Source organism: Schistocerca nitens, chromosome 9, assembly GCF_023898315.1.
Source record: "Schistocerca nitens isolate TAMUIC-IGC-003100 chromosome 9, iqSchNite1.1, whole genome shotgun sequence".
Lineage (NCBI taxonomy): Eukaryota > Metazoa > Arthropoda > Insecta > Orthoptera > Acrididae > Schistocerca > Schistocerca nitens.
The window spans coordinates 288429500-288457168 of record NC_064622.1 but is presented as its reverse complement, the minus strand read 5'-3'; the positions used below and the strand labels follow the sequence as shown (position 1 = coordinate 288457168).

At 36.8% G+C, this 27669-nt stretch overlaps 1 protein-coding gene across 1 annotated transcript in view; it reads left to right on the top strand.

The window, feature by feature from the left end:
• LOC126202937 (cubilin-like) overlaps positions 1-27669 on the top strand; it is a 771281-nt gene that overhangs the window by 732699 nt on the left and 10913 nt on the right. The window contains exons 65-67 of the mRNA XM_049937033.1: positions 5087-5244; positions 6691-6856; positions 21026-21166. Of these exons, the coding sequence (XP_049792990.1) occupies positions 5087-5244; positions 6691-6856; positions 21026-21166 (465 nt within the window). The remainder of the gene's footprint in view (positions 1-5086; positions 5245-6690; positions 6857-21025; positions 21167-27669) is intronic.

The following is a 27669-nucleotide window of genomic DNA, read 5'->3' as shown; positions in this document are numbered from 1 at the left end:
TGTCCTGATAAGGAACTTGTAATATGTCACAAAATCAGTTTACTTTCAGGTGCTTTCTGAGCTTTGCAATAAAGATTGTTTCATCCAAGTTCTTGCAATATACCTTAAGCTTGCAGTATACCCTAAGCTATATGATATACTAAGAACTTTATGATGATGGAGAGTCCTGACAATTGTATTATGCTTTAACATTTCCGAAATATCAGCATCTGTTTTTCGTGAGACTGAAAATTTATTTGGTGGGTGGAAGATTAAGGGGAATGAAATTTGCTTATAATGAGTAGTGTAAAGTAAGTGATTTGGTTTTTGAAAAGTTGTAATAGACATTATTTCAATAATTGTTTTTGTTAGTTTCTGCAAATTTGAATGAAACATGTATTCATGTTCGAAAATATTGATTATCAGACAGAAAGGCATGTAACTTCCTATGAGCAGATCGTTATTTACTTCAAATTATAACAGGATCCTTTAGTACGCAAAGTAAAAAAGTGCAAATTACTCTATGAATAATATCTTGCTATACTTCTGTACATGGGTACTATAGTCATTTTGCAAAGTTTGGATCTAATAATGAACAGATGATAAACTAACTCAGGAGAAAGCTAGTTTAGCTAAGTAATGGCTTAAGTATTAATTTCATAAACTTATGATCACTGTACAACTATGTTTATATTGACTAGCTGGGGTGGGTTAGGCCATAATCTGTCTGATCCATAAGTTAGAGTTACTCTATTTGATCCACATAACACACAGTTTATTTCAAATTCAAATACAATTTTAACCATGTGCTATATACTACTTTTTTTTATTATTATGAATTTGGCCAGCTATGGACTGCATACAACTTAAGACTTATGGTGTTTCTTTTTCTTCCCTTCTTCCCAGTACTTCTTCATTTTCTCGCCAACTGCTCGTCTCTGCTCATCTGTCCACACTCTCTTGGGTCGAGGTTTTGGCGCATCTTCTTCATAGTTTGCGTTTTCTATAAGTAGCCTAAAGTTATTCCTGTCACGTATTGTTTCTTCTGTAACACCTATTTTGTTGGTGTCTTTCTTTACTGCTTCTATCCATCCTACAGTGTTTTTCAGCTTACTAACGTAATTAAAAATTTTCTTTGTAATCCGTGTTCCTTCCATTCTTTTTAAATGTCCATAAAATTTTAGCCGTCCCTTCCTCATTGTATCTGTGATCTTTTCTGTATTTTTGTATAGGTCTTCATTTCTCCTTTTAATCCACCTGTTTTCCTTGTTTTTCTCAGGACCTATATTTTTCTCTCTCTTTTTTCTAGTTCTCTTAATTCGCCTTTCTTATTCAATGTTAGGTACTCTGATCCATATGTTGCTTGTGTCCTAATAACTGAATTATAATGTTTAATCTTTGCTTGTATGGATATTGATTTCTTATTGTAGTAGTTTTGTGTTAATTTATATGCAAATTCCAACTTTTTTATTCTTTCTTTATTTGTTGTGTTATCCAGTCCATTGGCTTGGATCCACTCCCCCAGGTATTTGAATCTATCAACTCTTTTAATTTTTCCATACTTTGTTTTCATAAACTTTTCTGTATTATGTTTGTGTTCTATATACTCGGTTTTTTCGTAGGATATTTTTAGCCCAGTCTTTTCAGCAATCTTGTGTAAAATATCACGCATAACTGTTGCGTCTGTTCGGTTTTCAGTTATCAATGCCATATCATCTGCAAAGGCTAAACATTTTACTTCAAATTTGTTCTTTCCTTGGCCCATGCTTATACCCTTTGTGCCTCTGTTTTTTAATGTGTTTTCCCATGTTTTTACTACTTTATCTAAAACCAAGTTAAAGAGAATTGGGGACAGTCTGTCACCTTGTCGAACTCCTGTTTTGATTTTGAATGGTTCAGAAATTTCGCCTTGAAACTTAATTCTTGATGTTGTATCTGTGAGCATTTGTTCAACAAGTCTTCTGGTGTTTTCATCTATCCCTGATTCATAAAGTATCTGGAATAGTGTTTGTCTGTCAACTGAGTCGTAGGCCTTCTTGAAGTCTACGAAAGTAACTACTGTATTTTTATTTTGTATAGCTCTCACTCTCAAAATTGTTTTTAAATTAAGAATCTGTTCTGCACATGATCTACCTTTTCTAAATCCTGCTTGATAATCTCCTATATTAGGTCCTGCTTGTTCCTCTATTCTATTTAAAAGTGCTTTAGAAAGTATTTTGTATGTCACTGGTAACAAGGATATGCCCCTGTAGTTGTTGGTGTCTGTTTTATCTCCTTTTTTATGGAGAGGGCGGATCAATGCTTGTTTCCAGTCACTGGGTATGATTCCTTTTGTCCAAATGTCTTTAATTACTTTGTGAATTTTCTGACATGTGGATAAGCCCCCTAGTTTCCACATTTCTGCCACTATCCCATCCTCACCTGGTGCTTTGTTATTCTTCAATGCTTTGATAATCTTTTCTATTTCTTCTACTGTAGGTGGTTCCGACGGTGGATTTTCATGTTGTGGTTTTTGAAATTTAATAGATTTTCAAAGTATTCAGCTAAGATTTGGCAGTTCTCTTTATTGCTTAAAACCATTTTTCCATTTTATCTTTAAAATGTAAACTTGGTGACTGGAATCCTGTTAAAACTTCTCTGAAAGTCTTATAGAAGTCTCTAGTGTTGTTCCTTTTGAAATCAGAATCCATTTCTTCTAATCTGTCTGTCATATTTTCTTTTCACTGATCTGATGATTTTTGCTGTCTTTTTCCTTTCTTCTTTAAACTCTTCCCAGTATTCGTGTTTCTTATTACTATTTCATTTTTTCCATGCCTTTAGTCGATTGTCAATTGCTTCATCACACAGCTCATTCCACCATCTCTGTTTTGGTATTCTTCTAGGCTGTCCCATTTCTTTAACTGACTGTATCATTGTTTCTTTAATTTCTTCCCAATTATCCATTTTTCTTGTGTTTAGTATATGACAGAATTTGTCCTGCTTTTGCAGGAGAAATTTAGTGTTTACTCTTAGAAATCTTCTTGGTTTTGGTTTAGGTTTGTTTGGTTGGGACATGGTCTTTATTTCTGTCAGATAATGATCTGAGTCTATGTTTAGGCCCTTCCTCACTCTGACATCCAAGATTTCCTTGTAGTTGTGAGTCGTTATTGCCACATGGTCCAACTGATATTCACCTTGATTTGGATTAGGTGATACTACTTATATATACTTTTTTCAGAATGTTTTTCTCTTAACACTGTTCTCTCAATTTTTGGACTACTCATATCTCCAATTGAGTTTGGAATTTTTCTTCACTGAATATATCTTATGTATAATAAAGTGTGTATTAAACCACACAAAGACTGATACTAAACTGAATTTTCCAAACTGTGTTTTTTTATTCTAAATGTTACACAATAGATCATCGGAACCTGGAGTATTTTTATGTACGTGTTATGGTCATTGTTCACTGTCTTGATTTTCATTTTTTGTTTTGCTGTGATAAAATATAATTATTAATGTTCAAATCCACAAAATCACTGGCAGTGATCTGTTCATCACACATGCTTACGGTGGTTCTACATGAATTCAACCAAATGTTGGCTCCAATGTGTGTGCACTGCCCCTTAACTATTGGCTAATATTGGTGCCAATGTTAGCTCCAGTGTGTGGATGAAGAGAAACAATACATTGCACATTTTCCCAGGGACTCAACTTCTCCAAATTTATCTTCAATTTTTTACACAAGAATAATGGTTTCATCACAGCAAAAGTATCTTAATCTGTTCAAGTACATACCAAATGTTCAGTAAATTGTTTCACCCCCAAGCATCTGGCTTGTACATCATCCCATGAGGTAAGATCAGCACAATAGGGAAAGTAGAAGGATAATTACTGTTCACATTGAAATTTCTGTACCTGTCTGATGAGATGACTAGATCAGAAGGGCAATGGTTTTGGTTTTATTTCATGAGGTTCACGTGTGAAATGTCTGTTCTGATGCTACCCATTCTGATCATGGGCTCATCTGATGGATGCCACAGAACTGCAACCAAAGATCATCATCTGGCACAATGGAACATTGCCAGGAGTCCGGATGCCCCAGGATAAGGGAGATCTACTCCTTGGCAAGTGTGGGGAGCTAGCAGCTCCCGCATCAGCAGTGTGATATGTGTGGTGTCAGGGCTCTACCAAAAGAGTTTATAAAGACCTCACCACGTCAGATTGGCTATCGTGTTGGCTTTTAAGCATACATATGCGACTATGCAGATATTACGGGCAGATTATCTTGAATAATGCATGCAATACTTGCTATTTAAGGTGTTCTTTCCCAGTCAGTCCAGGCTAAAGAAAAATTTTAAGAATGAAGGTGGAAATCATAAGGATACCAAAAATTACTTCAGCCAAAAGGAGATGCTAAGTAAAGGAATGAATATGTTAGGAAAGGAAAGCAGAACCTAGAGAATAGCTGGGTCAGCATCAAATGCTGTCATCATGAGAACATAAGTAAGAGAAGGAAGATTGCAGCACAGGAAAGGAAATATGTGCTGCAATTGATTCAGACTCCATGCTAACCACACATGTACACACAAAAGAGTTGTGAGCTCCCTGAGTGATTGATTCTTGTGTAAACGAGTCATGTCAGTATTTTGTAGCCATGACTTAATGAACTGATTGTTGTAAATGTTACCTTCTTTATTTGTAACTGGGATTATTACATTCTTTTTGATGTCTGAAGGTAATGGACCTGACTCATATATTACATGATTATACCACAGATGGTTCTCCAAAGGATCTTAATAATCTGATTGAATTTTGTATATTCCAGGTGCCTTGTTTCAGATGAGGTCTTTCAGTGCTTTGATAAAGTCTCCTCACTGTATCTTATCAGCCATCTCATCATTGTCTACTTCCTCTTTCTTTTCCATAACCCTGCCTTCAATTTAGTTTCCTTTGTACAGCACTTCAACAAATTTCTTCCAACTTTTAGCCATCCCTTCTTTGCTCAGTACTGTCTTACCACCTGAGCTCTTGATATTCACACAAGTGCGGCTCTTTTCATAAAAGGTTTCTTTTATTTTCCTGTTGGTGGCATGCTGCATTTAATGCCATAAATGTTCTATTTCAGGTTGTAATCGTAATTATTCCCATGTGCAAGGACGGATCCAGCTTGACAGATTTACAGCTTCATGCACAATAGTGATTTCAGCACCTCAGAATAGTACAATATCTTTATATGTATCTGACTTCTATATTGGTGGTGACTGCAATGCAGACAGTATGAAAGTAAGTATAAATTCATTTAGCTTGAAAATGAATTCAGGTGCACAATTTAATGGTACTAAGCAAGGAATTTTTAATTAGGTATAAGGCATTTTAATGTTGGTGCACATAAAGTGTGGAAGTCCTAAAATAATGAACAGAGCTTCTTATTGCTTTATCTATTTTACAAGAGAGAATGGGTTTGAGGTAGAGGAGGAGGAGGAGGGGGGACACATTCAGTGAACTATTAAAATTGTCAGGTTCTATTATATGATGATTTAGGGCACACCAAAACACTGAGAACAATCAACACAAATCAGCTTTTTCAAATGTTCAGTGTGTGATTTCACAGTATTTTAGATGTGGATGGAAAGCATTTTGGAATGAATACACCAGTGATGACCAAGACAGTGGAAATATTTGTTATGTTCCAGATCTTAGTAGTTTCCAGTTCTAGCCACACATCTTCAGAAATTGATTTGCAGCAGGAATACCATGCACAGTTTAGCTCAAGTGTGCAGGAGGTCAGTTACCACTTATCTCCCAAGGAAAAATTGTAAATTTGTCACAAATTACAGGTGGTGGCAGTATTTGCCAGTACCCCCTGCCAATCCACTGGAATCTGTAGAATAGAATTTTTATTCATCTATTCAGTAGGCAAGTAAATTTTTAATGCCACCTGTAAAATTTAGATCTTAATGCATGGGATTTCTTGAAACTGACCATCTCATTTGTACAAAAAATGGCAATTTAAGAGTCAGTGGATGCCCATGGTACCTTTTATGGCTTGTTTGCAGAGTATGGCACAGAAAGTTAAGAGCAAGAGTTCCACTCTGATACTGTACTTTTAATCTGAAATTTAAGTCTTTGTTTAATTTCTCAGTTATTGTTTTGAACCCATCGAAGATTTTCACTCTGCATATTTTTAATATTTTTTGTATATCAGTTGTGGAATTATAGTTGAAAGTATATAAAGGTAGCATTAATTCAGATGGTGAAATCAAAGAAATGTTTTGTTGATATAAAACTAAGAAATGTGAATAAATGTAGAATCAAACAGTGGGAAGTCCAGGATGGAATAATGACAATATTATGCAAAGGATAGATTCTACTCACCATATAGAGGAGACATTGTGTCACAGACAAGCACAGTGAAAAAACTGCTAAACACTTAAGCTTTCAGCGAAAAAGCTATTAGAAAACACACACACTTTCACATAACTTGTTCCGGTGTGAGTGTTTTCTACTTCAGAAGGGGGCCTCTTGGCCAAAACCTTAAATGTTTAGCAGCCTTTTCGCTGTGCCAGTCTGTGACTCAACATCTCTTCTATCTTCTATATGGTGAATAACAATCCACCCTTTTCAAATTATTGTTGAATAGTTCTCTCTCTCTCTCTCTCTCTCTCTCTCTTTTTTCCATTTTATTTTTTTCCAGTATTGGTTGTGATGATGCATTACTTATTTCTACAGGTATATGATGGAGGTTCAACCTCTGCTCCATTACTGTCAACTATGTGTGGCTATAAATTACCTGATCCTGTGTTTTCTTCTGGACCACTTTTGCTACTGCAGCTGACACGCCAAACTACATACTCAGTAACTAATATTGATCTCACATACACAACAACTGATAAAGGTAACTACCATACAATAATGTAATATTATTATTTAATTGCATAGATAAAAAATTTACTCACCAAGCGACGGCAGAACACACACATAAAAGATTGTTGTGATTATACAGAGTTGTTTCATCAATTCTATATGTCATGTACAATGATGAGTGTAAAATGGTGTTTATATCAGTAACAAACGTGCAAAAAAAGTTCCATGTAAATCAGATGTTTGACGCTTTAATAAGTAGTTGACACTCACAGTAGTTTGGTTTTGACCCCTTGATTATTTGGTAGTGCTCCACCTTAGTTCAGCATTGTGATATGCGACGTACTGCAACTGTATTCTTCTACCCATATTTTCACACCATCACATTCACACATATTGTAAACTTACAACTATATTTACTTACGGTGTGGCCCTTTCTTATGTTTATATGGTACCTACCACTCGACAAGCATTTATCTTTCTTCACTTTAGGATACTAACTTAAAACTAAATCTTCAAAGATAAGTGTACAGTGGTTCGATGGTCACTAATACCTCTTTCATATATTCAACCATGTATTCATTTACATTAGTGTGCAGTTGTGCTATCACAAACTTAATCAATGTCATGTGTAAATCTCTACTTACCTTATAAATCTGAAAGGTAAAGTGTATTATAAGTGTGGTGCGACGTCTTATTCAGTTCACCACTCGTATTGTACTTACTTGTTTACCTGCAGCAAGGATTTTCTGGCCCCTTCATATAATTAGTGCGTGTACTTTCAATACTTAAACTTGTAAATATATAGGTATAATGTACATAGTAGCATAACTTCGGTAAATATCGCATAGTTTAGGATTCCATTTCCATGTATGTAATTCCTTAGCTTATCCTTGTTTGTGTGTATTGTGTAGATAGACTCTTCCTTAATTTTCTATGTCCCAGTTTATGCAGTAGGTTTTAAAAATGCTAGTGCAGGCTGTAGCTCATACGGTTTGTTTGTTTTTAGGGTTTGTTTGTTTTGGGTGCTCTAACAATTTCAGCTGTGTTTGGCAGGCACGCACTTGCGGTTTGTTGACTAACTTACTCTCCTATGCGCATGCACTGCATCGCTCTGTTACCACTAATGTCATGGCAAGTTGTGTATTGCAGTGCACGCTACCATGTGTTTCACAAGTTCGTTTATTCATTTGCAACTAGGCTGCCCGCTAGGCGAAGTGTTGTGTTTAAAGTGTTGTCATCTCTAGACACATAAAAGTAAAGTTCTTCCTCGTTACTTCCACCCACCTTATCATTTACACAGGTGACATACAAGGGGAAAAAAATAAACAAAAATTTTCCTTAACAGCTAACAACATAAATTCTGGAATGTGATTTTCCAGCATCCTAAATCTAATATTATTATACATATGTACAACTTAGAGGTGTACAAATGGGTGCCTACCCTCTCGTTTGAGATATTAATAACACTTCCATTTTGTGCACAAAATCCTTAATAATACCTGGTCCCTTTTTTTAAATACATGTACATGAGCGAGTATCAGTTCCGTAAGTTCTGCTTGCTGTTCTGTAGACAAGCACTTTGATTCACTTATCTTTGTGTTTATTGTGTAGACATTTATTTCTTCTGCTGATGACTGTTCATCACTGTCTGTATTGACAAACATAATATGGGATTTACCTATTGAACTTCTAGGTTGTGAATAATTTCAGTTTTACATCTATTAGTACTTCCCCTGATCTGGTCTGCTACAAACAATTGGTTATTTACAGTGAAAGGACATTGGCCGTTACCTATATCAATGTGTACTTGGTATGTCCTACATGTATCCATACCAATTAAACAATCAACTATTATTTTCTCTAGTATCAAAAAATTGCATCATACAGAAAACTGTCCTAATTGAACAGGAATTAAGGCTTGTATCTTGACTCCTCTCAATTTCTGACCAGTGGCAGTTTGTACCTTGCAATTTTGCACTGGCATCTACATCTACATCTACATCCATACTCCGCAAGCCACCTGACGGTGTGAGGTGGAGGGTACCTTGAGTACCTCTGTCGGTTCTCCGTTCTATTCCAGTCTCCTATTGTTCGTGGAAAGAAAGATTGTCAGTATGCCTCTGTGTGGACTCTAATCTCTCTGATTTTATCCTCATGGTCTCTTCATGAGATACACGTAGGAGGGAGCAATATACTGCTTTACTCCTCGGCGAAGACATGTTCTCGAAACTTCAACAAAAGCCCGTACCGAGCGTCTCTCTTGCAGAGTCTTCCACTGGAGTTTATCTATCCTCTCCGTAACACTTTCACGATTACTAAATGATCCTGTAACGAAGCGCACTGCTCTCCGTTGGATCTTCTATATCTCTTCTATCAACCCTATCTGGTACAGATCCCACACTGCTGAGCAGTATTCAAGCAGTGGGCGAACAGGCATACTGTAACCTACTTCCTTTGTTTTCGGATTGCATTTCCTTAGGATTCTTCCAATGAATCTCAGTCTGGCATCTGCTTTACCGACGATCAACTTTATATGATCATTCCATTTTAAATCACTCCTAATGCCTACTCCCAGATAATTTATGGAATTAACTGCTTACAGCTGCTGACCTGCTATATTGTAGCTAAATGATAAAGGATCTTTCTTTCTATGTATTCACAGCACATTACACTTGTCTACATTGAGATTCAATTGCCATTCCCTGCACCATGGGTCAATTTATTGCAGATCCTCCTGCATTTCAGTACAATTTTCCATTGTTACAATCTCTCGATATACTACAGCATCATCCGAAAAAAGCCTCTGTGAACTTCCGATGTTATCCACAAGGTCATTTATGTGTATTGTGAATAGCAATGGTCCTACGACACTCCCCTGCGGCACACCTGAAATCACTATTACTTCGGAAGACTTCCCTCCATTGAGAATGACATGCTGTGTTCTGTTATCTAGGAAATCTTCAATTCAATCACACAATTGGTCTGATAGTCCATATACTCTTACTTTGTTCATTAAATGACTGTGGGGAATGTATCAAATGCCTTGCGGAAGTCAAGAAACACTGCATCTACCTGGGAACCCGTGTCTATGGCCTCTGAGTGTCATGGACGAATAGCGCGAGCTGGGTTTCACACGATCGTCTTTTTCGAAACCCATGCTGATTCCTACAGAGTAGATTTCTAGTCTCCAGAAAAGTCATTATACTTGAACGTAATACGTGGCAGTGTAGGTATACATCGACGTTTCTTCAATCCTTGAAAGAATCCCTGTGACATCAAATTAGTTGTAACCACTGTGTCAAGCACAATGGGTACATCAAGGTCAGATATTTTGGCTTTAATAGTAGCTTGTGCCTTGTCCTCTGTCAAGTTTTTCTGTGCACCCTCATTACCTTGATACAGATAATCTCTCACATCATTATCATGATCATATGTGATAAAGCAAGTGTTGATCAAGCTCGTGTCCCCAACTCCCCTCCAAGGTCATAGAACATGGGCCTACCATGACCGGTTCACATTTTCCAGCATCGCGGTGGCATCAACCTATAGGTTAGGCATATCATCCACTATGTTGACTCTTGGTGTTTCGTTACACCAATTATTGTCCTGAGAGGCTCTCAACTGAAATTCTCTTTGCCTTTGGATGTTATTCGGCATATGTGTGTTACTTTGCTGGCTGAAATCCATCGTCTGTGGGTTTTCAGTTGTCTGTTATTGTTTGGCGCTTGGCAACTGATCGGCTGATTATTGCCAGAAGCTTGTGTCTGGCCTCATTTAGGAGTTAATTTGTTGGTTTCGTCACTGAAAGAAAATTAAACCGGTATTCCTGAGAGATTTCCTTTAAATCATTAGAAAAATTACTTCTCTTATAGAAGAGGCTAAGGGTCAATTTTAGCACACCAGAGATTTGTAGAAAGAAGCAGCCATTAAGGAGGCAAATTACTGTTGTTGTGGTCTTCAGTCCAAAGACCGGTAGCTCTCCATACTACTCTATCCTGTGCAAGCCCCCCCCCCCCCCCCCCTTCATCTCTGAAGTAACTACTGCAATGTACATCCTTTTGAATCTGCTTACTGTATTCACCTCTTGGTCTCCCTTTATTATTTAACCCCCTCTCTCTCCCTCCACACATCCCTCCAGTACTAATCTGGTGATCCCTTGATGTCTCGGAAAGTGCCCTATCAACCAATCCCTTCTTCTAGTGAGATTGTGCCACAGATTTCTTTTCTCGCCAGTTCTATTCAGTACCTCCTCATTAGTTTTGTGATCTACCCATCTGATCTTCAGTATTCTTCTGTAACGCCAAATTTCAAAAACTTCTATTCTCTGTTTGTCTAAATGTCTATCATTCATGTTTCACTTCCATATATGGCTACACTCCATACAAATACTTTCAGAAAAAACTGCCTACTTAAATTTATACTTCATGTTATTAAATTTCTCTTCTTCAGAAACACTTTTTCTTGCCATTTCCAATCTGTGTTTTGTATCCTCTCTACTTCAAACATCAGCAGTTATTTTGATGCCCAAATAGCAAAAAGTGTCTCATTTCCTAATCTAATTCCCTCAGCATCACCTTATTTAATTTGACTACATTCCATTATCCTCATTTTTCTTTTGTTGATGTTCATCTTTTATCCTCCTTTCAAGACACTATCCATTCCCTTCAACTGCTCTTCTAAGTCCTTTGCTGTCTCTCACAGAATTACAATGGCAAACCTCAAAGTTTTTATTTCTTCTCCCTGGACTTTAATTCCTACTCAAAATTTTTCTTTTGTTTCCATTACTGCTTGCTCAATATACAGATTGAATAACATTGTGGACAGGCTACAACCCTGTCTCACTCCCTTCTCAATCAGTGGGTCCCTTTCATGCCACTCGACTCTTTATAACTGCACAAATTGTAAATAGCCTTTCACTCCCTGTATTTTACCCCTGCCACCTTTAGAATTGATATTCATACAGGTGATTCTCTTTTCTTCAGAGGTCTCTTTAATTTATGTTTAGGCAGCATCTATCTTTCCCCTTGTGATATATGCTTCTAGATCCTTACATTTGTCCTCTAGCCATTTCAGCTTAGCCATTTTGCACTTCCTCTGAATTTCGTTTTTTAGACATTTGTATTCCCATTCACTGTATTTTTATATTTTCTCGTTTCATCAATTAAATTCGACATTTCTTGTGTTACCCAAGGATTCATCTTTTTACCTACTTGATCCTCTGCTGCTTGCAGTTTCTTCAGTTGTAATCTGCAGTTCATAACCAACAAATTCTGTTTAGAGTCCACATCTGCCCCTGGAAATGTCTTACAATTTAAAATCTGGTTCCTAAATCTCTGTTTTAACATTATATACTCAATCTGAAACCTTCTAGTGTCTCCAGGTCTCTTCCATGTATACAGCCGTGTTCCATGATTATTAAAGCAATTATTAGCTGCGATTAAATTATGCTCTTTGAAAAATTCTACCAGGCAGCTTCCTCCTTCATTCCTTCCCCCCGTGCATATTCACCTATTACTTTTCCTTCCCTTCCTTTTCCAACTACTGAATTACAGTCCCCCATCACAACTTAACTTTTCATCTCCCTTAACTATCTGAATAATTTCTTTTATCTCATTATACACCTCTTCAATCATCTCATCATCTGGAGAGGTAGTTGGCACATAAACCTGTACTGCTGTGATAGGTATGGGCTCCCTATCTATCCTGGCTACTATAATACGTTCATTATGCTGTTTTTAGTAGTTCACCAGCATTTTGTTTTATTCATTATAAACCCACTCATACATTACCACTAAATGACTTTGTATTTATAACCGTGTATTCACCTGACCAGAAGTCTTGTTCCCCCCCCCCCCCACACACACACACACACACACAACCGAACTTCACTAATTCCCACAGCTAACTTCAACCTTTCCATTTCCCTGATTAAATTATCTAACTTACCTGCCTGATTAAGGAATCTAATATTCCACACTCCAATCTGTAGAATAATAAGTTTTGTTTCTCTTGATGATGATATCCTGGTATACATTTCTCTTGTTAAACTATGAGGAGAAAATGTAAGAAGAAGTGAGCGATATTTTGAAATTGTATTTGCCAGCCCTGGGACTACAAGATTTCACCAAAAAAGCAGGTTCTACAAACCCAATATGCTGCATCTGCATATATCTTAAGCCATTAAATTGATAGAGTTATTTTTAACTGGAAAACTGTAAGCATGTGAGTCTAAGTGGAGAAAGACATCATCAAACTGAATCAGTAACTGTGATTTTACTCAGCTTTTAATGGTGCAGGTGACTGGATTATAGGCAACACATTTTGCATACACTTGCTGCAAAGTGCCTATGCTCTCCTGTCTTTCAAGGGCATAACCAACAATAAAAAGACATCACCAGGAAGTACCAGCGAATATTCTGTCTGTAACAAAAGTTGTTTCTCGTGATGTGATCTCCCACCACTCAACATGTGGCGCAAAAACTTTGAAACACTCTGTACTTCCATTATGAGTGAGGTTCTATACTATCTGTTCTAGATAGTTCAAACAATGGAAAATCCAGGATGGAATGTAACAATACTGTGAGAAGGGAAGTTGCTACTCACCATATATGTTCTAGATAGTTTTCAGAGAAGAAACTGGGTAATGTTTCTCATGATGTCTCGTCGCACCACCACTAACAAATCAGAAATTATTCAAATTGATTTTTGGATGATTCAAGTCTTCCCTGATGATTACAGCATGATTGTGGAACTTATGTACTAGTGAACTAATGATTCTGGTTACATATTGGTGTGTGCGTGTGTGGGAGGGGGGGATGGTGGTTGGTGGCAGGATCCAATGATGAGTTTATGCCCATCCCCATGATACTGAGTCTTTCCCAATTAGTCTTACATACACCTTCGGTTTCTGCTGTAAGTGATTTGCATTTCTTGTCTACTGTAACAAATACACCAACACAATTTTGATATACACTTATATTTTCCCAAAAATCTCACTGCCTTCCATTTCAGGTTTTAACCAATTTTCTGTACATAATATTATGTGATGAGCACTATTTAGAAGTGTTTCCAACTCTGTTACTTTCTTGCAAATACTTTGGCAGTTAAGCAATATAATTTTAATACTCTTGCCTATGGGGGAGGAGGGGGGGTATTTCTTACACAGGTTCTTCCAGGTCAGCTACAGCTATCATTATCTGGAGTGGATAGAGAGATGCCTGTCACAAAAAAACTGTAGTGCCTGACCCATTTAGTGGGACTGGACAGTTTCCAGCCCTATGGCGCAAGTCCAGGAATTCATGACCAAACTTGCCTCAGAACCTTCAAAGTCTTTGGTTCAGGTCTTCCATTCAACTCAGAAACAGGGGCCCATGAACTGTTCCTGGAGCTATGCTGCATATTGTGAGCTTCATTGAAACTCCATGAGCAAGGCTGGTGTTCTCAACATTCTCTGCTAATAACTGGAATGATCTAAGTATGACCTCAGTGAGCAAATGACAGGCAAATTTTGTTTCAATGTGCACAACAATCCACAGTTGCTTGCACACAGAGGACACAGAACATTTTCCGTAACCTGTGAAATGAGTCTCACTGGCTCAGTTTCATTTTCTGTGCAAGACAGCACCTCAAACTCATTGGTTCGAGGGATCAGTATAATGCTATGAGTTCTTGATCCGTGAGTCCCTGTGTCGGATGCCAACACAAGATGACACAGCACTCACGGTCAAGTGGATGAGTAATGATCCACTACGAAGCCCCCAATTCTTTAAACAATCATATTCCTATGTGTAAAACAGCTTCAGACTTTTGAATACAAATGTTAATGTATTAAATATTTGGCATTAAGCAAGTAAATGAGAAAAAGTTTAGAAAAGATTTGAAATTATGTTTAAAGTTTGTTGCAAGTCACTGAGTGCTTTCATTATCAAATATTGGATGAATATGGTCTGGGTAATTTGTGCATTATTTTAAGGAATATGTGGCTATTCAAGCATCTTAATGTTTTGACATCATATCTCCTAAGATTAGATTAGATTTACTTTCATTCCAATTGATCTCTAGTGAGGAGGTCCTCCAGGATGTGGAACATGTCAGAAAAGCAACAATACATGACAAATATTTACAACTAAAACAAATAAGCTAATATACCATTCCACAGGTCCCAAGTGGAATGACCGTCATTTTTTATTGAACACTATATGAAAGAGTCATTTTACAAATACTAATGCACCGAATTTAAAATAAAAAAGTTATTTATTTATTTATAAGGTAATAAACATGTAATTCAACTACTATAATACTTATTTACAATGAACACATTACTGCACTGAAATGGTGCAGAAGTTATATTGTAGTTATATACAAATTAGTTGGTTATACTGAGGAATTCATCAATGGAGTAGGAGCTGGCCACCAATAAATCCTCTAGGCTTCTCTTAAACTGAATTTCATTGGTTGTTAAGCTTTTTATGGTTGCTGGCAAGTTATTGAAAATGTGTGTTCCTGAATAATGCACACCTTTTTGTACAAGACTAAGTGACTTTAAATCCTTGTGAAGATTATTCTTATTTCTAGTATTGATTCCATGAATTGAGCTGTTGGTTTGAAAAAGTGATATATTTTTAATGACAAATTTCATTAAGGAATAAATATATTGGGAAGCAGTAGTTAGTATCCCTAGTTCCCTAAACAGGCTTCTGCTCACTGAAATGGTGCAGAAGTTATATTGTATTTATATACAAATTAGTTGGTTATACTGAGGAATTCATCAATGGAGTAGGAGCTGGCCACCAATAAATCCTCTAGGCTTCTCTTAAACTGAATTTCATTGATTGTTAAGCTTTTTATGGTTGCTGGCAAGTTATTGAAAATGTGTGTTCCTGAATAATGCACACCTTTTTGTACAAGACTAAGTGACTTTAAATCCTTGTGAAGATTATTCTTATTTCTAGTATTGATTCCATGAATTGAGCTGTTGGTTTGAAAAAGTGATATATTTTTAATGACAAATTTCATTAAGGAATAAATATATTGGGAAGCAGTAGTTAGTATCCCTAGTTCCCTAAACAGGCTTCTGCTCACTGAAATGGTGCAGAAGTTATATTGTATTTATATACAAATTAGTTGGTTATACTGAGGAATTCATCAATGGAGTAGGAGTTGGCCACCAATAAATCCTCTAGGCTTCTCTTAAACTGAATTTCATTGATTGTTAAGCTTTTTATGGTTGCTGGCAAGTTATTGAAAATGTGTGTTCCTGAATAATGCACACCTTTTTGTACAAGACTAAGTGACTTTAAATCCTTGTGAAGATTATTCTTATTTCTAGTATTGATTCCATGAATTGAGCTGTTGGTTTGAAAAAGTGATATATTTTAATGACAAATTTCATTAAGGAATAAATATATTGGGAAGCAGTAGTTAGTATCCCTAGTTCCCTAAACAGGCTTCTGCAGGATGTCCTTGAGTTCACACCACATATCACTCTTACTGCACGTTTTTGTGCCCAGAAAACTTTAGCTTGGCTTGATGAATTACCCCAAAAAATAATCCCATATGACATTATGGAATGAAAGTAAGCATAGTATGCCAGCTTTTTCATTTTTATATCCCCATTGTCTGACAAAATTCGCATTGCAAACAGAGATTTGTTAAGACGCTTCAGCAGTACTGTGGTGTGCTCCTCCCAGTTGAATTTATTATCAAGCTGTAATCCCAAGAATTTAACACTGTCCACTTCTTCGATCTTCTTGTCATCGTATGTTAGATATATACTCGTGGGACACCCCTTACAAGTTCTGAACTGCATGTAGTGTGTTTTTTCAAAGTTTAGTGACAAAGAATTAGCAAGGAACCAGTGATAAATGTCCACAAATATTTTATTGGCTGATCTTTCTAGGACTACACTTGATTTGCTATTTATTGCAATGTTTGTATCATCGGCAAACAAAACGAACTTGGCATCTGGTAATGTTACTGATGAAAGGTCATTGATATACACAAGAAAAAGTAAGGGCCCCAAAATGGAACTTTGTGGGACTCCACATGTAATTAGTTCCCAGTTGGATGGTGCCTGATAGCTTGATACATGTCTCTTTCCTAATAACACCCTTTGTTTCCTGCCAGATACATAAGATTTGAACCATTTTGCAGCATTTCCTGTTACACTATAATATTCTAATTTACTTAAAAGGATATTGTGATTTACACAGTCAAATGCCTTTGACAGATCACAAAATATACCAGTTACCTGCAATTTTTTGTCTAATGAATTAAGCACATTTTCACTCTAAGTGTAGATAGCCTTCTCAATATCAGAACCTTTTAGAAATCCAAACTGTGACTTTGACAGTATGTTATTTGAGATAAGATGGTTATAAAGCCGACTGTACATTACTTTTTCGAAAATTTTTGAGAATGCTGGCAACAGTGAAATTGGACGGAAATTTGATGCTATTTCTTTATCTCCCTTCTTAAACAGTGGCTTAACTTCAGCATATTTCAGCCATTCAGGAAATATTCCACTGATAAACAACTGATTACACAGATAGCTCAATATGTTACTTAGCTCAGAATCACATTCTTTAATTAACTTTGTTGATATTTCATCATACCCACTAGATGTTTTTGATTTTAAAGATTTTATGATGGACATTATTTCTGTTGGGGTAGTGAGGGTCAAATTCATATTATGGAAGTTACTTGCGCCATTCAGTTATGTAACTTTACTGGTATATATGTGGATACTGTCTGCAAAATGTGTTGTGAAGGGAGTTAATAGAAAAGAAGCAATGAATTAAAACATCGTGCCTGGTGCTGAAGTTTTAGCGCATGAAGGCAAAAATTTAGTAAGCGACAAACTTTTCCTTTTCATCATTTTGCATGTGTGTGTGGTGGGCAGGAATCAGCAAGAAAAAGTTTTGTAAAGGTTTGAAATTATGTGTAAAGTTTGTTGCAAGTGCTCTCATTCTCAAATCCTACATGAATATAATGTGGGTATTTAGGCATCATCAGTTGCGCTGCCTAAAGACATATACACAGTTTCTAACTGTAATACTTGTCTTGTTGCATTAAACCTTCAACACAAGATTATACCTCTTAATGAGTAGATTATGACATCAAAACAATGTAGAACAGATATTTGTATGGTGCAAAAATTGGCAATCGACCCTGAATAATGAAAAGCATGAGATCATCTGCATGACTGTTACAAGGAATCCATTAAACTTCGTTTACACTTTAAATCAGTCAAATCTAAAAGCTATTAATTCAACTAAATACCTAGGCATTAAAATTACAAACAACTTAATTTGGAAGGAACACATAGAAAATGTTGTGGGAAAGGCTAACCAGAGACTGTGTTTCATTGGCAGGACACTTGGAAAATGTAACAGATCTACTAAAAAGACTGTCTATACTATGCTTGTCTGTCCTCTTTTAGAGTACTGCAGCGTGATGTGGGATTCTTACCAGACAGGATTGATGGAGTACATCATAAAAGTTCAAAGAAGGGTGGCACATTTTGTATTATTGCAAAATAGGGGAGAGAGTGACACTGAAAAGACACAGGATTTGGGGTGGACATCATTAAAACAAAGGCGTTTTTCGTTGTGGTGGAATCTTCTCACGAAATTTCAATCACCAACTTTCTCCTCCAAATGTGATTTTCTCCTCCGAATGGAAAAATATTTTGTTGGTTCTGATGCACATAGGGAGAAATTATCACCATAATAAAATAAGGGAAATCAGAGCTCACACAGAAAGATGTAGGTATTCACTTTTTCCGTGCACTATACGAGATTGGAATAATAGACAATTGTGAAGGTAGTTTGATGAACCCTCTGCCAGGCACTTAGATGTGATTTACAGAGTATCCATGCAGATGTAGAAGTGCATTTTAAATTTTTAAATTCAGTCAATAATGATGCAAAATACTGAAAATCAAATTTTACTGCCTGTGGTAGCCATTCGATAGACTACCTGCTACTGGAGTCATTAACCATGAACTGGGATGGCCGTTTAGTAATATAGATCCTGTACCTGCTGCAGAGGAGACAGCATCTGAAGACAAGGCTGGTACTTGAGGTATCTTTTGTATCCCTGATAAATCATGCACAGATGACACGAACAGTATAATACCAGGATGTATAATGTCAAATTGGAACTATCTGGTACACCTGTAGCATCATTTTATTGCACTCAGAACAGTGAAAATTTCTGGAGCACCAACAGAGCACGTTGGGGTGGCTCACAATGCATAACTAATGAGAATGTTTTGAGAAAGTTACAAAACTGCTGAGAAAACAGGATTATTTGTCACTGAGGAGAGGAGACGTAACTGTTGATGGGTTTGAAAACCAAACTGATGCACCCTTGACTGTTGATGGATTAACCTTTAAGAGAATTGAACACTTCAATACTAAGGGAGTCCCTTAAATAAGGACAATAGAACAGGTATAGAAATAGATGCATGTCTAGCAGTATCCAGCAGAACATTCTCTAACATCAAGTTCAAAACTGAACAATATGGTACGTCTTTTATCATATGAATGTGAAACTAAATGTTTAGGGAAAAAATGTGAGGAAAGCTATTAAAACTTGAAAGGGAAACATTTATTGACATGTAATTGATGAGGATTCTTTTGAATAAAAAATTTACAGACTTATGAGACTGTCTGCCTAACTGGCAACCGTGAGTTGGTACATGTGAATTGTGCTTGTGTGAATGTGAGTCTGTGTTCTATTTCCAAAGAAGGCCTTTTGGTGAAAGCCTTAATGTTCAGCAGTATTTTCATTGCACCTGTCTTTGACTCAGTGTCTCCTCTACATGGCAAGTAGCACTCTATACTTTTCATAATATTGTCAATATCATAATATTATTTACTTAACATGCAGACATACCCATTGTAGTTCATTGTCCTGTGCTCAAAAACATTTCACCAAAGGAAAAACATTCATGAAGAAACATACAAAAAAATCTGGTTTTTATACTGGTAGTACAAATTTTCTCAGATTTCTTTAATAGTTCTCCAGTTCATTTTGCAGTTTCTTGAACTCCCAGTTCACTTCTGTATGTCTGTTAAAAATTGTAAAACAATAATAAGGGACTTCACTTGTAATCCTTTTCCACGCGGAATGGCCGCGCAGTTTGAGGTGCCATATCATGGATTACGCGGCCCCTCTCATGACTTACGCAGCTCCTCCCACTGGCGGTTCAAGTCCTCCCTCGGGCATGGGTGTGTGTGTTTTGTTCTTAGCGTAAATTAGTTTGAGCAGTGTGCAAGTCTAGGGACTGATGACCTCAGCAGTTTGGTCCCTTAGGAATTCACACATATTTGAACATTTTTGTAATCCTTAGTGAAAACACAGAACCCATTTGAAAGTAATTAATCTCTCCTTTACTCTGGTGATTAACAGAATAGTTAGTTTGAGGCTTTGATTATGCTCTTCGAATAAAATATAACAGTGAATTCACTAACATAAATGTATAAATCAATAACCGTATGCAATATTCCTGATAGATAGTAAATGATTGACATTAATCTGAAAATGGAGCATCTTCTGTGGGATACGAACAGGGGTATCAGTAAAGATAAGCACTCACGGTACTGATCGATGAATGAAACTGTGGACAGATACATGAACAAGAAGTCGTATTTTCATTCTTCAGTAGAGGATTGATGGACAGGTATATTCATACATGTAATAAACTCCCCCTCTCGCCACATGCTCTCTCTCTCTCTCTCTCTCTCCCCCCCCCCCTCCCCTTTTGCAGAAAACTCTTCAAGTATACTATAAAACCTGATCTAGTCTTCCACATTCCATAACTGCTACATATTTATATATATGCTTCAAGTAGAGTATACTGTGGTTGAATTTTATGCAGGCAACAAGTAACAAGTTATTAAAACGTAATTGTTAGTTTAAATAAATGTAATACAGAAAAATATAGAAGTAGAGAAGCAAATTGTGTAAATTTCCATCATCTTAAAACTATAATTCAGTTTTAAAATTAACTTAATTTTACTCTGTGTCCAGACAGTTTACAGAATTTTTCATCTCTGAAAAGGCTTTAATGACAGAATTTTACACAAATTTGTTATGGTAAAGCAAGATCAAGAAATCATTAATTGTTAGAATTATTGTTATCTATAGTTCTGTAACTATTTCTAAATCTATGAAAAGTATTGATTTTTTCCAGGTAATGGCTGTGGAGGCAAATTATTTAACACGGCAGGCACATTCAGTAGCCCTATGTATCCAACAAACTTCCGAAATATGTCTGACTGTCAGTGGGAGATTTCTGTTCCTAAAAATTTGCATCCGTATCTCACTTTTAGACGTAAGTAATAAACTAGTAACTTGCATTGTTTTCCATATTTGTTGTTGCTCAATAATAATAATAATAATAATAATAGTGAGAAGTTGTTCAGTTACTGAGAGGCACTATATTATATCTTAATGTTATTACTTCGCTGTCTCTTTCACTCATCATGTATACCATACTCCAGATAGTGACAGTGAAATATTTACACAGGTCTTAGAAAAAATGATCTTACACTTTGAAAAGTTAAGCAAATATAGAATATTAATATTTGGAGACATAAACATTGATATAAGGCTAAAGACATCAAAGTAGCTTTATCTACAGAATATGTTAAGATCACATGATCTATATTGCATTAATAACAATCCAACAAGGCAGTTATCCTGTTTTGATAATGTTATCACCAATGTTGAAAAAGGTCTATATGAGCTAGGGTTGTTCAGTATTTATTTTCTTTCAGACCATGAGGGGATATGGTTAAAATTAAAAATCAATAAACCTATATCTAACTGCCCCAAAGCGAAGCATATCATGCTACTGTATGATCAAAATATTGACAACTACAGGACACAGTTGCAGATGGTTAAATGGAATGACATCCTACTTGATAGTGAAAGTGTCGAGGATGCATTTATAGTTTTTATCAATATACTCACAGATGTTTTTAAGACCTGTTGTCCAAAAGTTCTGGAAAGAAATACGGCAACAACCAGAAAACATGACTCTACACCCAAGTGATTCACACCCACTCTGCAGAGGCTTAGAGTATTGGTTATGATTTATTATGATAAATATAAAAATCATGATGCAGACAAAGCTAGTTATATTAAGTTAAAGAGTAAATACAGATCAGAAATCAGGTTAGCAAAGTGTGAGGCAAATGACAATTACATTAATAATTCTGACAACAAATGTAAAGCTGCATGGAATGTTGTAAAGACTGAACTGGGGAGAAGTAAGAACTGTAAAAGTGATGGCTGTAATGTGAATATCACACCAGATGAATTCAATGCCTATTTCATTAATGCTTGTGACATAAGATCCCCTGCTGCAGCTGAGTCAAATAATAAACGTCAACAGGACCTGAAGGAAGCTGTATCTTTCCTACAACATTCGGAACACATTTCTCCTACATGTGAGTGGAAAGAGGTCCAGTTAAGTGATATCATGAGATCAATTGCAAAATTAAGAAGTTCATAATAGCATTTCCACTCTGTGTACTTGTAGATTGGATGTTTACTAGTGGTTGTTTCCCAACACGTTTAAAAATGACAGTGGTCACACCACTACACAAAAAAGGAGACAAGTCATGTCCAAGTAATTATCGACCAATTTCTCTTACACCCATTCTATCGAAAGTAATAGAGCATTGCATGCAACTCCAAATCCATAAGCATCTATCTGCCAACAACCTAAACAAATCAAACACACTGGGTGTAACACGAGGTGTGCCACAATGGTCCGTGCTTGGACCCTTGATTTTCATAATTTATGTAAATGGTTTGTCCAATATGATGCCTTGTAAGTCCATACTATGTGCAGACCACACCACCTTTCTTACAGTAGATAGAGCCTTGGACATACTCAAGCACAAAAGTGCAGAACAACTCAGAATATCCAGCGTATGGTTCGGAGCAAAAGAATTACAATTAACCACTCTAAAACGGTAAACATTCTATTCAGCCTATGTAACAATGACAACTGTAGTTCCTCAGTTAAGCTTCTTGGCATTCATCTGGACCCAAAATTAACCTGGGAAACTCACACCAATTGTTGTTGTTGTTGTTGTGGTCTTCAGTTCTGAGACTGGTTTGATGCAGCTCTCCATGCTACTCTATCCTGTGCAAGCTTCTTCATCTCCCAGTACTTACTGCAACCTACATCCTTCTGAATCTGCTTAGTGTATTCATCTCTTGGTCTCCCTCTACGATTTTTACCCTCCACACTGCCCTCCAATATTAAATTTGAGATCCCTTTATGCCTCAGAACATGTCCTACCAACCGATCCCTTCTTCTGGTCAAGCTGTGCCACAAACTTCTCTTCTCCCCAATCCTATTCAATACTTCCTCATTAGTTATGTGATCCACCCATCTAATCTTCAGCATTATTCTGTAGCACCACATTTCGAAAGCTTCTATTCTCTTCTTGTCCAAACTATTTATCGTCCATGTTTCACTTCCATACATGGCTACACTTCATACAAATACTTTCAGAAATTCCTTCCTGACACTTAAATCTATACTTGATGTTAACAAATTTCTCTTCTTCAGAAACGCCTTCCTTGCCATTGCCAGTCTACATTTTATATCCTCTCTACTTCGACCATCATCAGTTATTTTGCTCCCCAAATAGCAAAACTCCTTTACTACTTTAAGTGTCTCATTTCCTAATCTAATTCCCTCAGCATCACCCGATTTAATTCGACTACATTCCATTATCCTCGTTTTGCTTTTGTTGATGTTCATCTTATATCCTCCTTTCAAGATGCTATCCATTCCATTCAACTGCTCTTCCAAGTCCTTTGTTGTCTCTGACAGAATTACAATGTCATCGGCGAACCTCAAAGTTTTTATTTCTTCTCCATGGATTTTAATACCTACTCCGAATTTTTCTTTTGTTTCCTTTACTGCTTGCTCAATATACAGATTGAATAACATTGGGGAGAGGCTACAACCCTGTCTTACTCCCTTCCCAACAAATGCTTCCCTTTCATGTCCCTCGACTCTTATAACTGCCATCTGGTTTCTGTACAAATTGTAAATAGCCTTTCGCTTGATGTATTTTACCCCTGCCACCTTTAGAATTTGAAAGAGAGTTTTCCAGTCAACATTGTCAAAAGCTTTCTCTAAGTCTACAAATGCTAGAAACGTAGGTTTGCCTTTCCTTAATCTTTCTTCTAAGATAAGTCGTAAGGTCAGTATTGCCTCACGTGTTCCAGTATTTCTACGGAATCCAAACTGATCTTCCCCGAGGTCGGCTTCTACCAGTTTTTCCATTCGTCTGTAAAGAATTCGTGTTAGTATTTTGCAGCTGTGGCTTATTAAACTGATTGTTCGGTAATTTTCACATCTGTCAACACCTGATTTCTTTGGGATTGGAATTATTATATTCTTCTTGAAGTCTGAGGGTATTTCGCCTGTTTCATACATCTTGCTCACCAGATGGTAGATTTTTGTCAGGACTGGCTCTCCCAAGGCCGTCAGTCGTTCCAATGGAATGTTGTCTACTCCGGGGGCCTTGTTTCGACTCAGGTCTTTCAGTGCTCTGTCAAACTCTTCACGCAGTATCGTATCTCCCATTTCATCTTCATCTACATCCTCTTCCAATTCCATAATATTGTCCTCAAGTACATCGCCCTTGTATAGACCCTCTATATACTCCTTCCACCTTTCTGCTTTCCCTTCTTTGCTTAGAACTGGGTTTCCATCTGAGCTCTTGATGTTCATACAAGTGGTTCTCTTAACTCCAAAGGTCTCTTTAATTTTCCTGTAGGCAGTATCTATCTTACCCCTAGTGAGATAAGCCTCTACATCTTTACATTTGTCCTCTAGCCAGCCCTGCTTAGCCATTTTGCATTTCCTGTCGATCTCATTTTTGAGACATTTGTATTCCTTTTTGCCTGCTTCATTTACTGCATTTTTATATTTTCTCCTTTCATCAATTAAATTCAATATTTCTTCTGTTACCCAAGGATTTCTACTAGCCCTCGTCTTTTTACCTACTTGATCCTCTGCTACCTTCACTATTTCATACCTCAAAGCTACCCATTCTTCTTCTACTGTATTTCTTTCCCCCAGTCCTGTCAATTGTTCCCTTATGCTCTCCCTGAAACTCTGTACAACCTCTGGTTCTTTCAGTTTATCCAGGTCCCATCTCCTTAAGTTCCCACCTTTTTGCACTTTCTTCAGTTTTAATCTACAGGTCATAACCAATAGATTGTGGTCAGAGTCCACATCTGCCCCTGGAAATGTCTTACAATGTAAAACCTGGTTCCTAAATCTCTGTCTTACCATTATATAATCTATCTGATACCTTTTAGTATCTCCAGGGTTCTTCCATGTATACAACCTTCTTTCATGATTCTTAAACCAATTGTTAGCTATGATTAAGTTGTGCTCTCTGCAAAATTCTACCAGGCGGCTTCCTCTCTGATTTCTTAGCCCCAATCCATATTCACCTACTACGTTTCCTTCTCTCCCTTTTCCTACTACCGAATTCCAGTCACCCATGACTATTAAATTTTCATCACCCTTCACTATCTGAATAATTTCTTTTATTTCATCATACATTTCTTCAATTTCTTCGTCGTCTGCAGAGCTAGTTGGCATATAAACTTGTACTACTGTAGTAGGCATGGTCTTTGTGTCTATCTTGGCCACAATAATGCGTTCACTATGCTGTTTGTAGTAGCTAACCCGCACTCCTATTTTTTTATTCATTATTAAACCTACTCCTGCATTACCCCTATTTGATTTTGTATTTATAACCCTGTAATCGCCTGACCAAAAGTCTTGTTCCTCCTGCCACCGAACTTCACTAATTCCCACTATATCTAACTTTAAACTATCCATTTCCCTTTTTAAATTTTCTAACCTACCTGCCTGATTAAATGATCTGACATTCCACGCTCCGATCCGTAGAACGCCAGTTTTCTTTCTCCTGATAACAACATCCTCTTGAGTAGTCCCCGCCCGGAGATCCGAGTGGGGGACTATTTTACCTCCGGAATATTTTACCCAAGAGGACGCCATCATCATTTAATCATACAGTAAAGCTGCATGCCCTCGGGAAAAATTACGGCTGTACCGTTCGTAGTACCAGCACAGCAAGGCAGGTTTGGTTATTGTTACGAGGCCAGATCAGTCAATCATCCAGACTGTTGCCCTTGCAACTACTGAAAAGGCTGCTGCCCCTCTTCAGGAACCACACGTTTGTCTGGCCTCTCAACAGATACCCCTCCATTGTGGTTGCACCTACGGACGGCTATCTGTATCGCTGAGGCACGCAAGCCTCCCCACTAACGGCAAGGTCCATGGTTCATGGGGGGTCACACCAATTATGTATGCAAAAAGTTATCCCGAGTCTCCTGTCTGCTAACTAAGCTCAGGACTTGTGTGACGGATGAGCTACTGCTAAATGCCTGTTATGCTTTTTTTCATAGCCACCTCACATATGCAGTGCTGTTACGGGGCAACGCCTCTGGGGCAAAAAGAATTTTTCTTTGGCAGAAAAAGGCCATTAGGTGTATTGCTGGAGTGGGAAACCATGTATCATGTAGAGACTATTTCAAAGAGTTAAAAATACTGACACTTACATTACTGTTTATTCTCAGTTGCTTAGTGCACATAAAGGAAAACCAAGAAAGCTATAAACTGCGTGAGTCTGTACATAGCCATGACACACGCCAAAGGCAGATGATTGACATCCCAGTTACTAGGCTTAAAAAAACCCAAAACAGTTACACATACATAGGGATACAATTATTTAACATGCTACCACCTACAGCACACAGTGTATCACTGAATGTCTTCAAAAATATTACAAAAAGGTGGCTTGGACAAAAAGCATTCTATACAATAGAAGAATTTAAAGTATGTAATAAAAATGATATAATCTATTAAAACTACTGTATGACATGACCACCATATTACATGAGCACTTCTGAAAATGTTATTGTACCATGCTGTTGTGCTTTATTTACATAATGCATTTTTCCCAATGGTTAACATGTATTAAGCCTGTCTCATTTATATTTGTTAAAATGTTTTTCTTAGCATGTGTATTGTGTTACACATACAGTATCTCCTTTTGTCATTTTGCACGACACATTTATGTTTAATGACTACTAAACATGTGCAGTATAAAACATATTTACTCATTCAGAATGTTAAAAATGTATGACTTATTTTGTAATTATATAATGTATGTAAAATGACGAGATCAATTGCATGTAAATGCTTAAAGATGGATGAATAAATCAATCAATCAATCAGTGTACGTGAAAAGAGATGACAATCTGGTACATCATATATAGAACATGAAATATACAGGGTATCTCTCCTAAGAGTTGTCAGGTACATTTTCTCTGATGTATTTGGCAGATATTTGCAGTATTATTTCTGCAATATAATCTTCTATTGTGCCACGACTCAGCAACAGTTATTTTCATGTATCTTCTAATGTGATTACATCAGTAAAATTGTTCCAGTTCAAGTACCTCAAAGCTTGAGATGTCACAAAATCATATTGCCTTCATTCCATAACAACTTTATTCGTCACAGACACAACGCAACATTCTCATCTTAAAAATAAAATCTATTGATTTGCTGTAAAAATAAAATCTCTTTCCTGTAGAAATGCTGTTTATAGAATTTTTGTTTCTCTAAGAAACTGCACAATAATGGTGTCAAAAAGTAATGCCAACTAACCACATATAGTAACACTTTAAGCTGTGACATATATCAAAATTTAATATACAGGTTTTTGCTCCATTTACCACTACAAGCACTTCATAAAG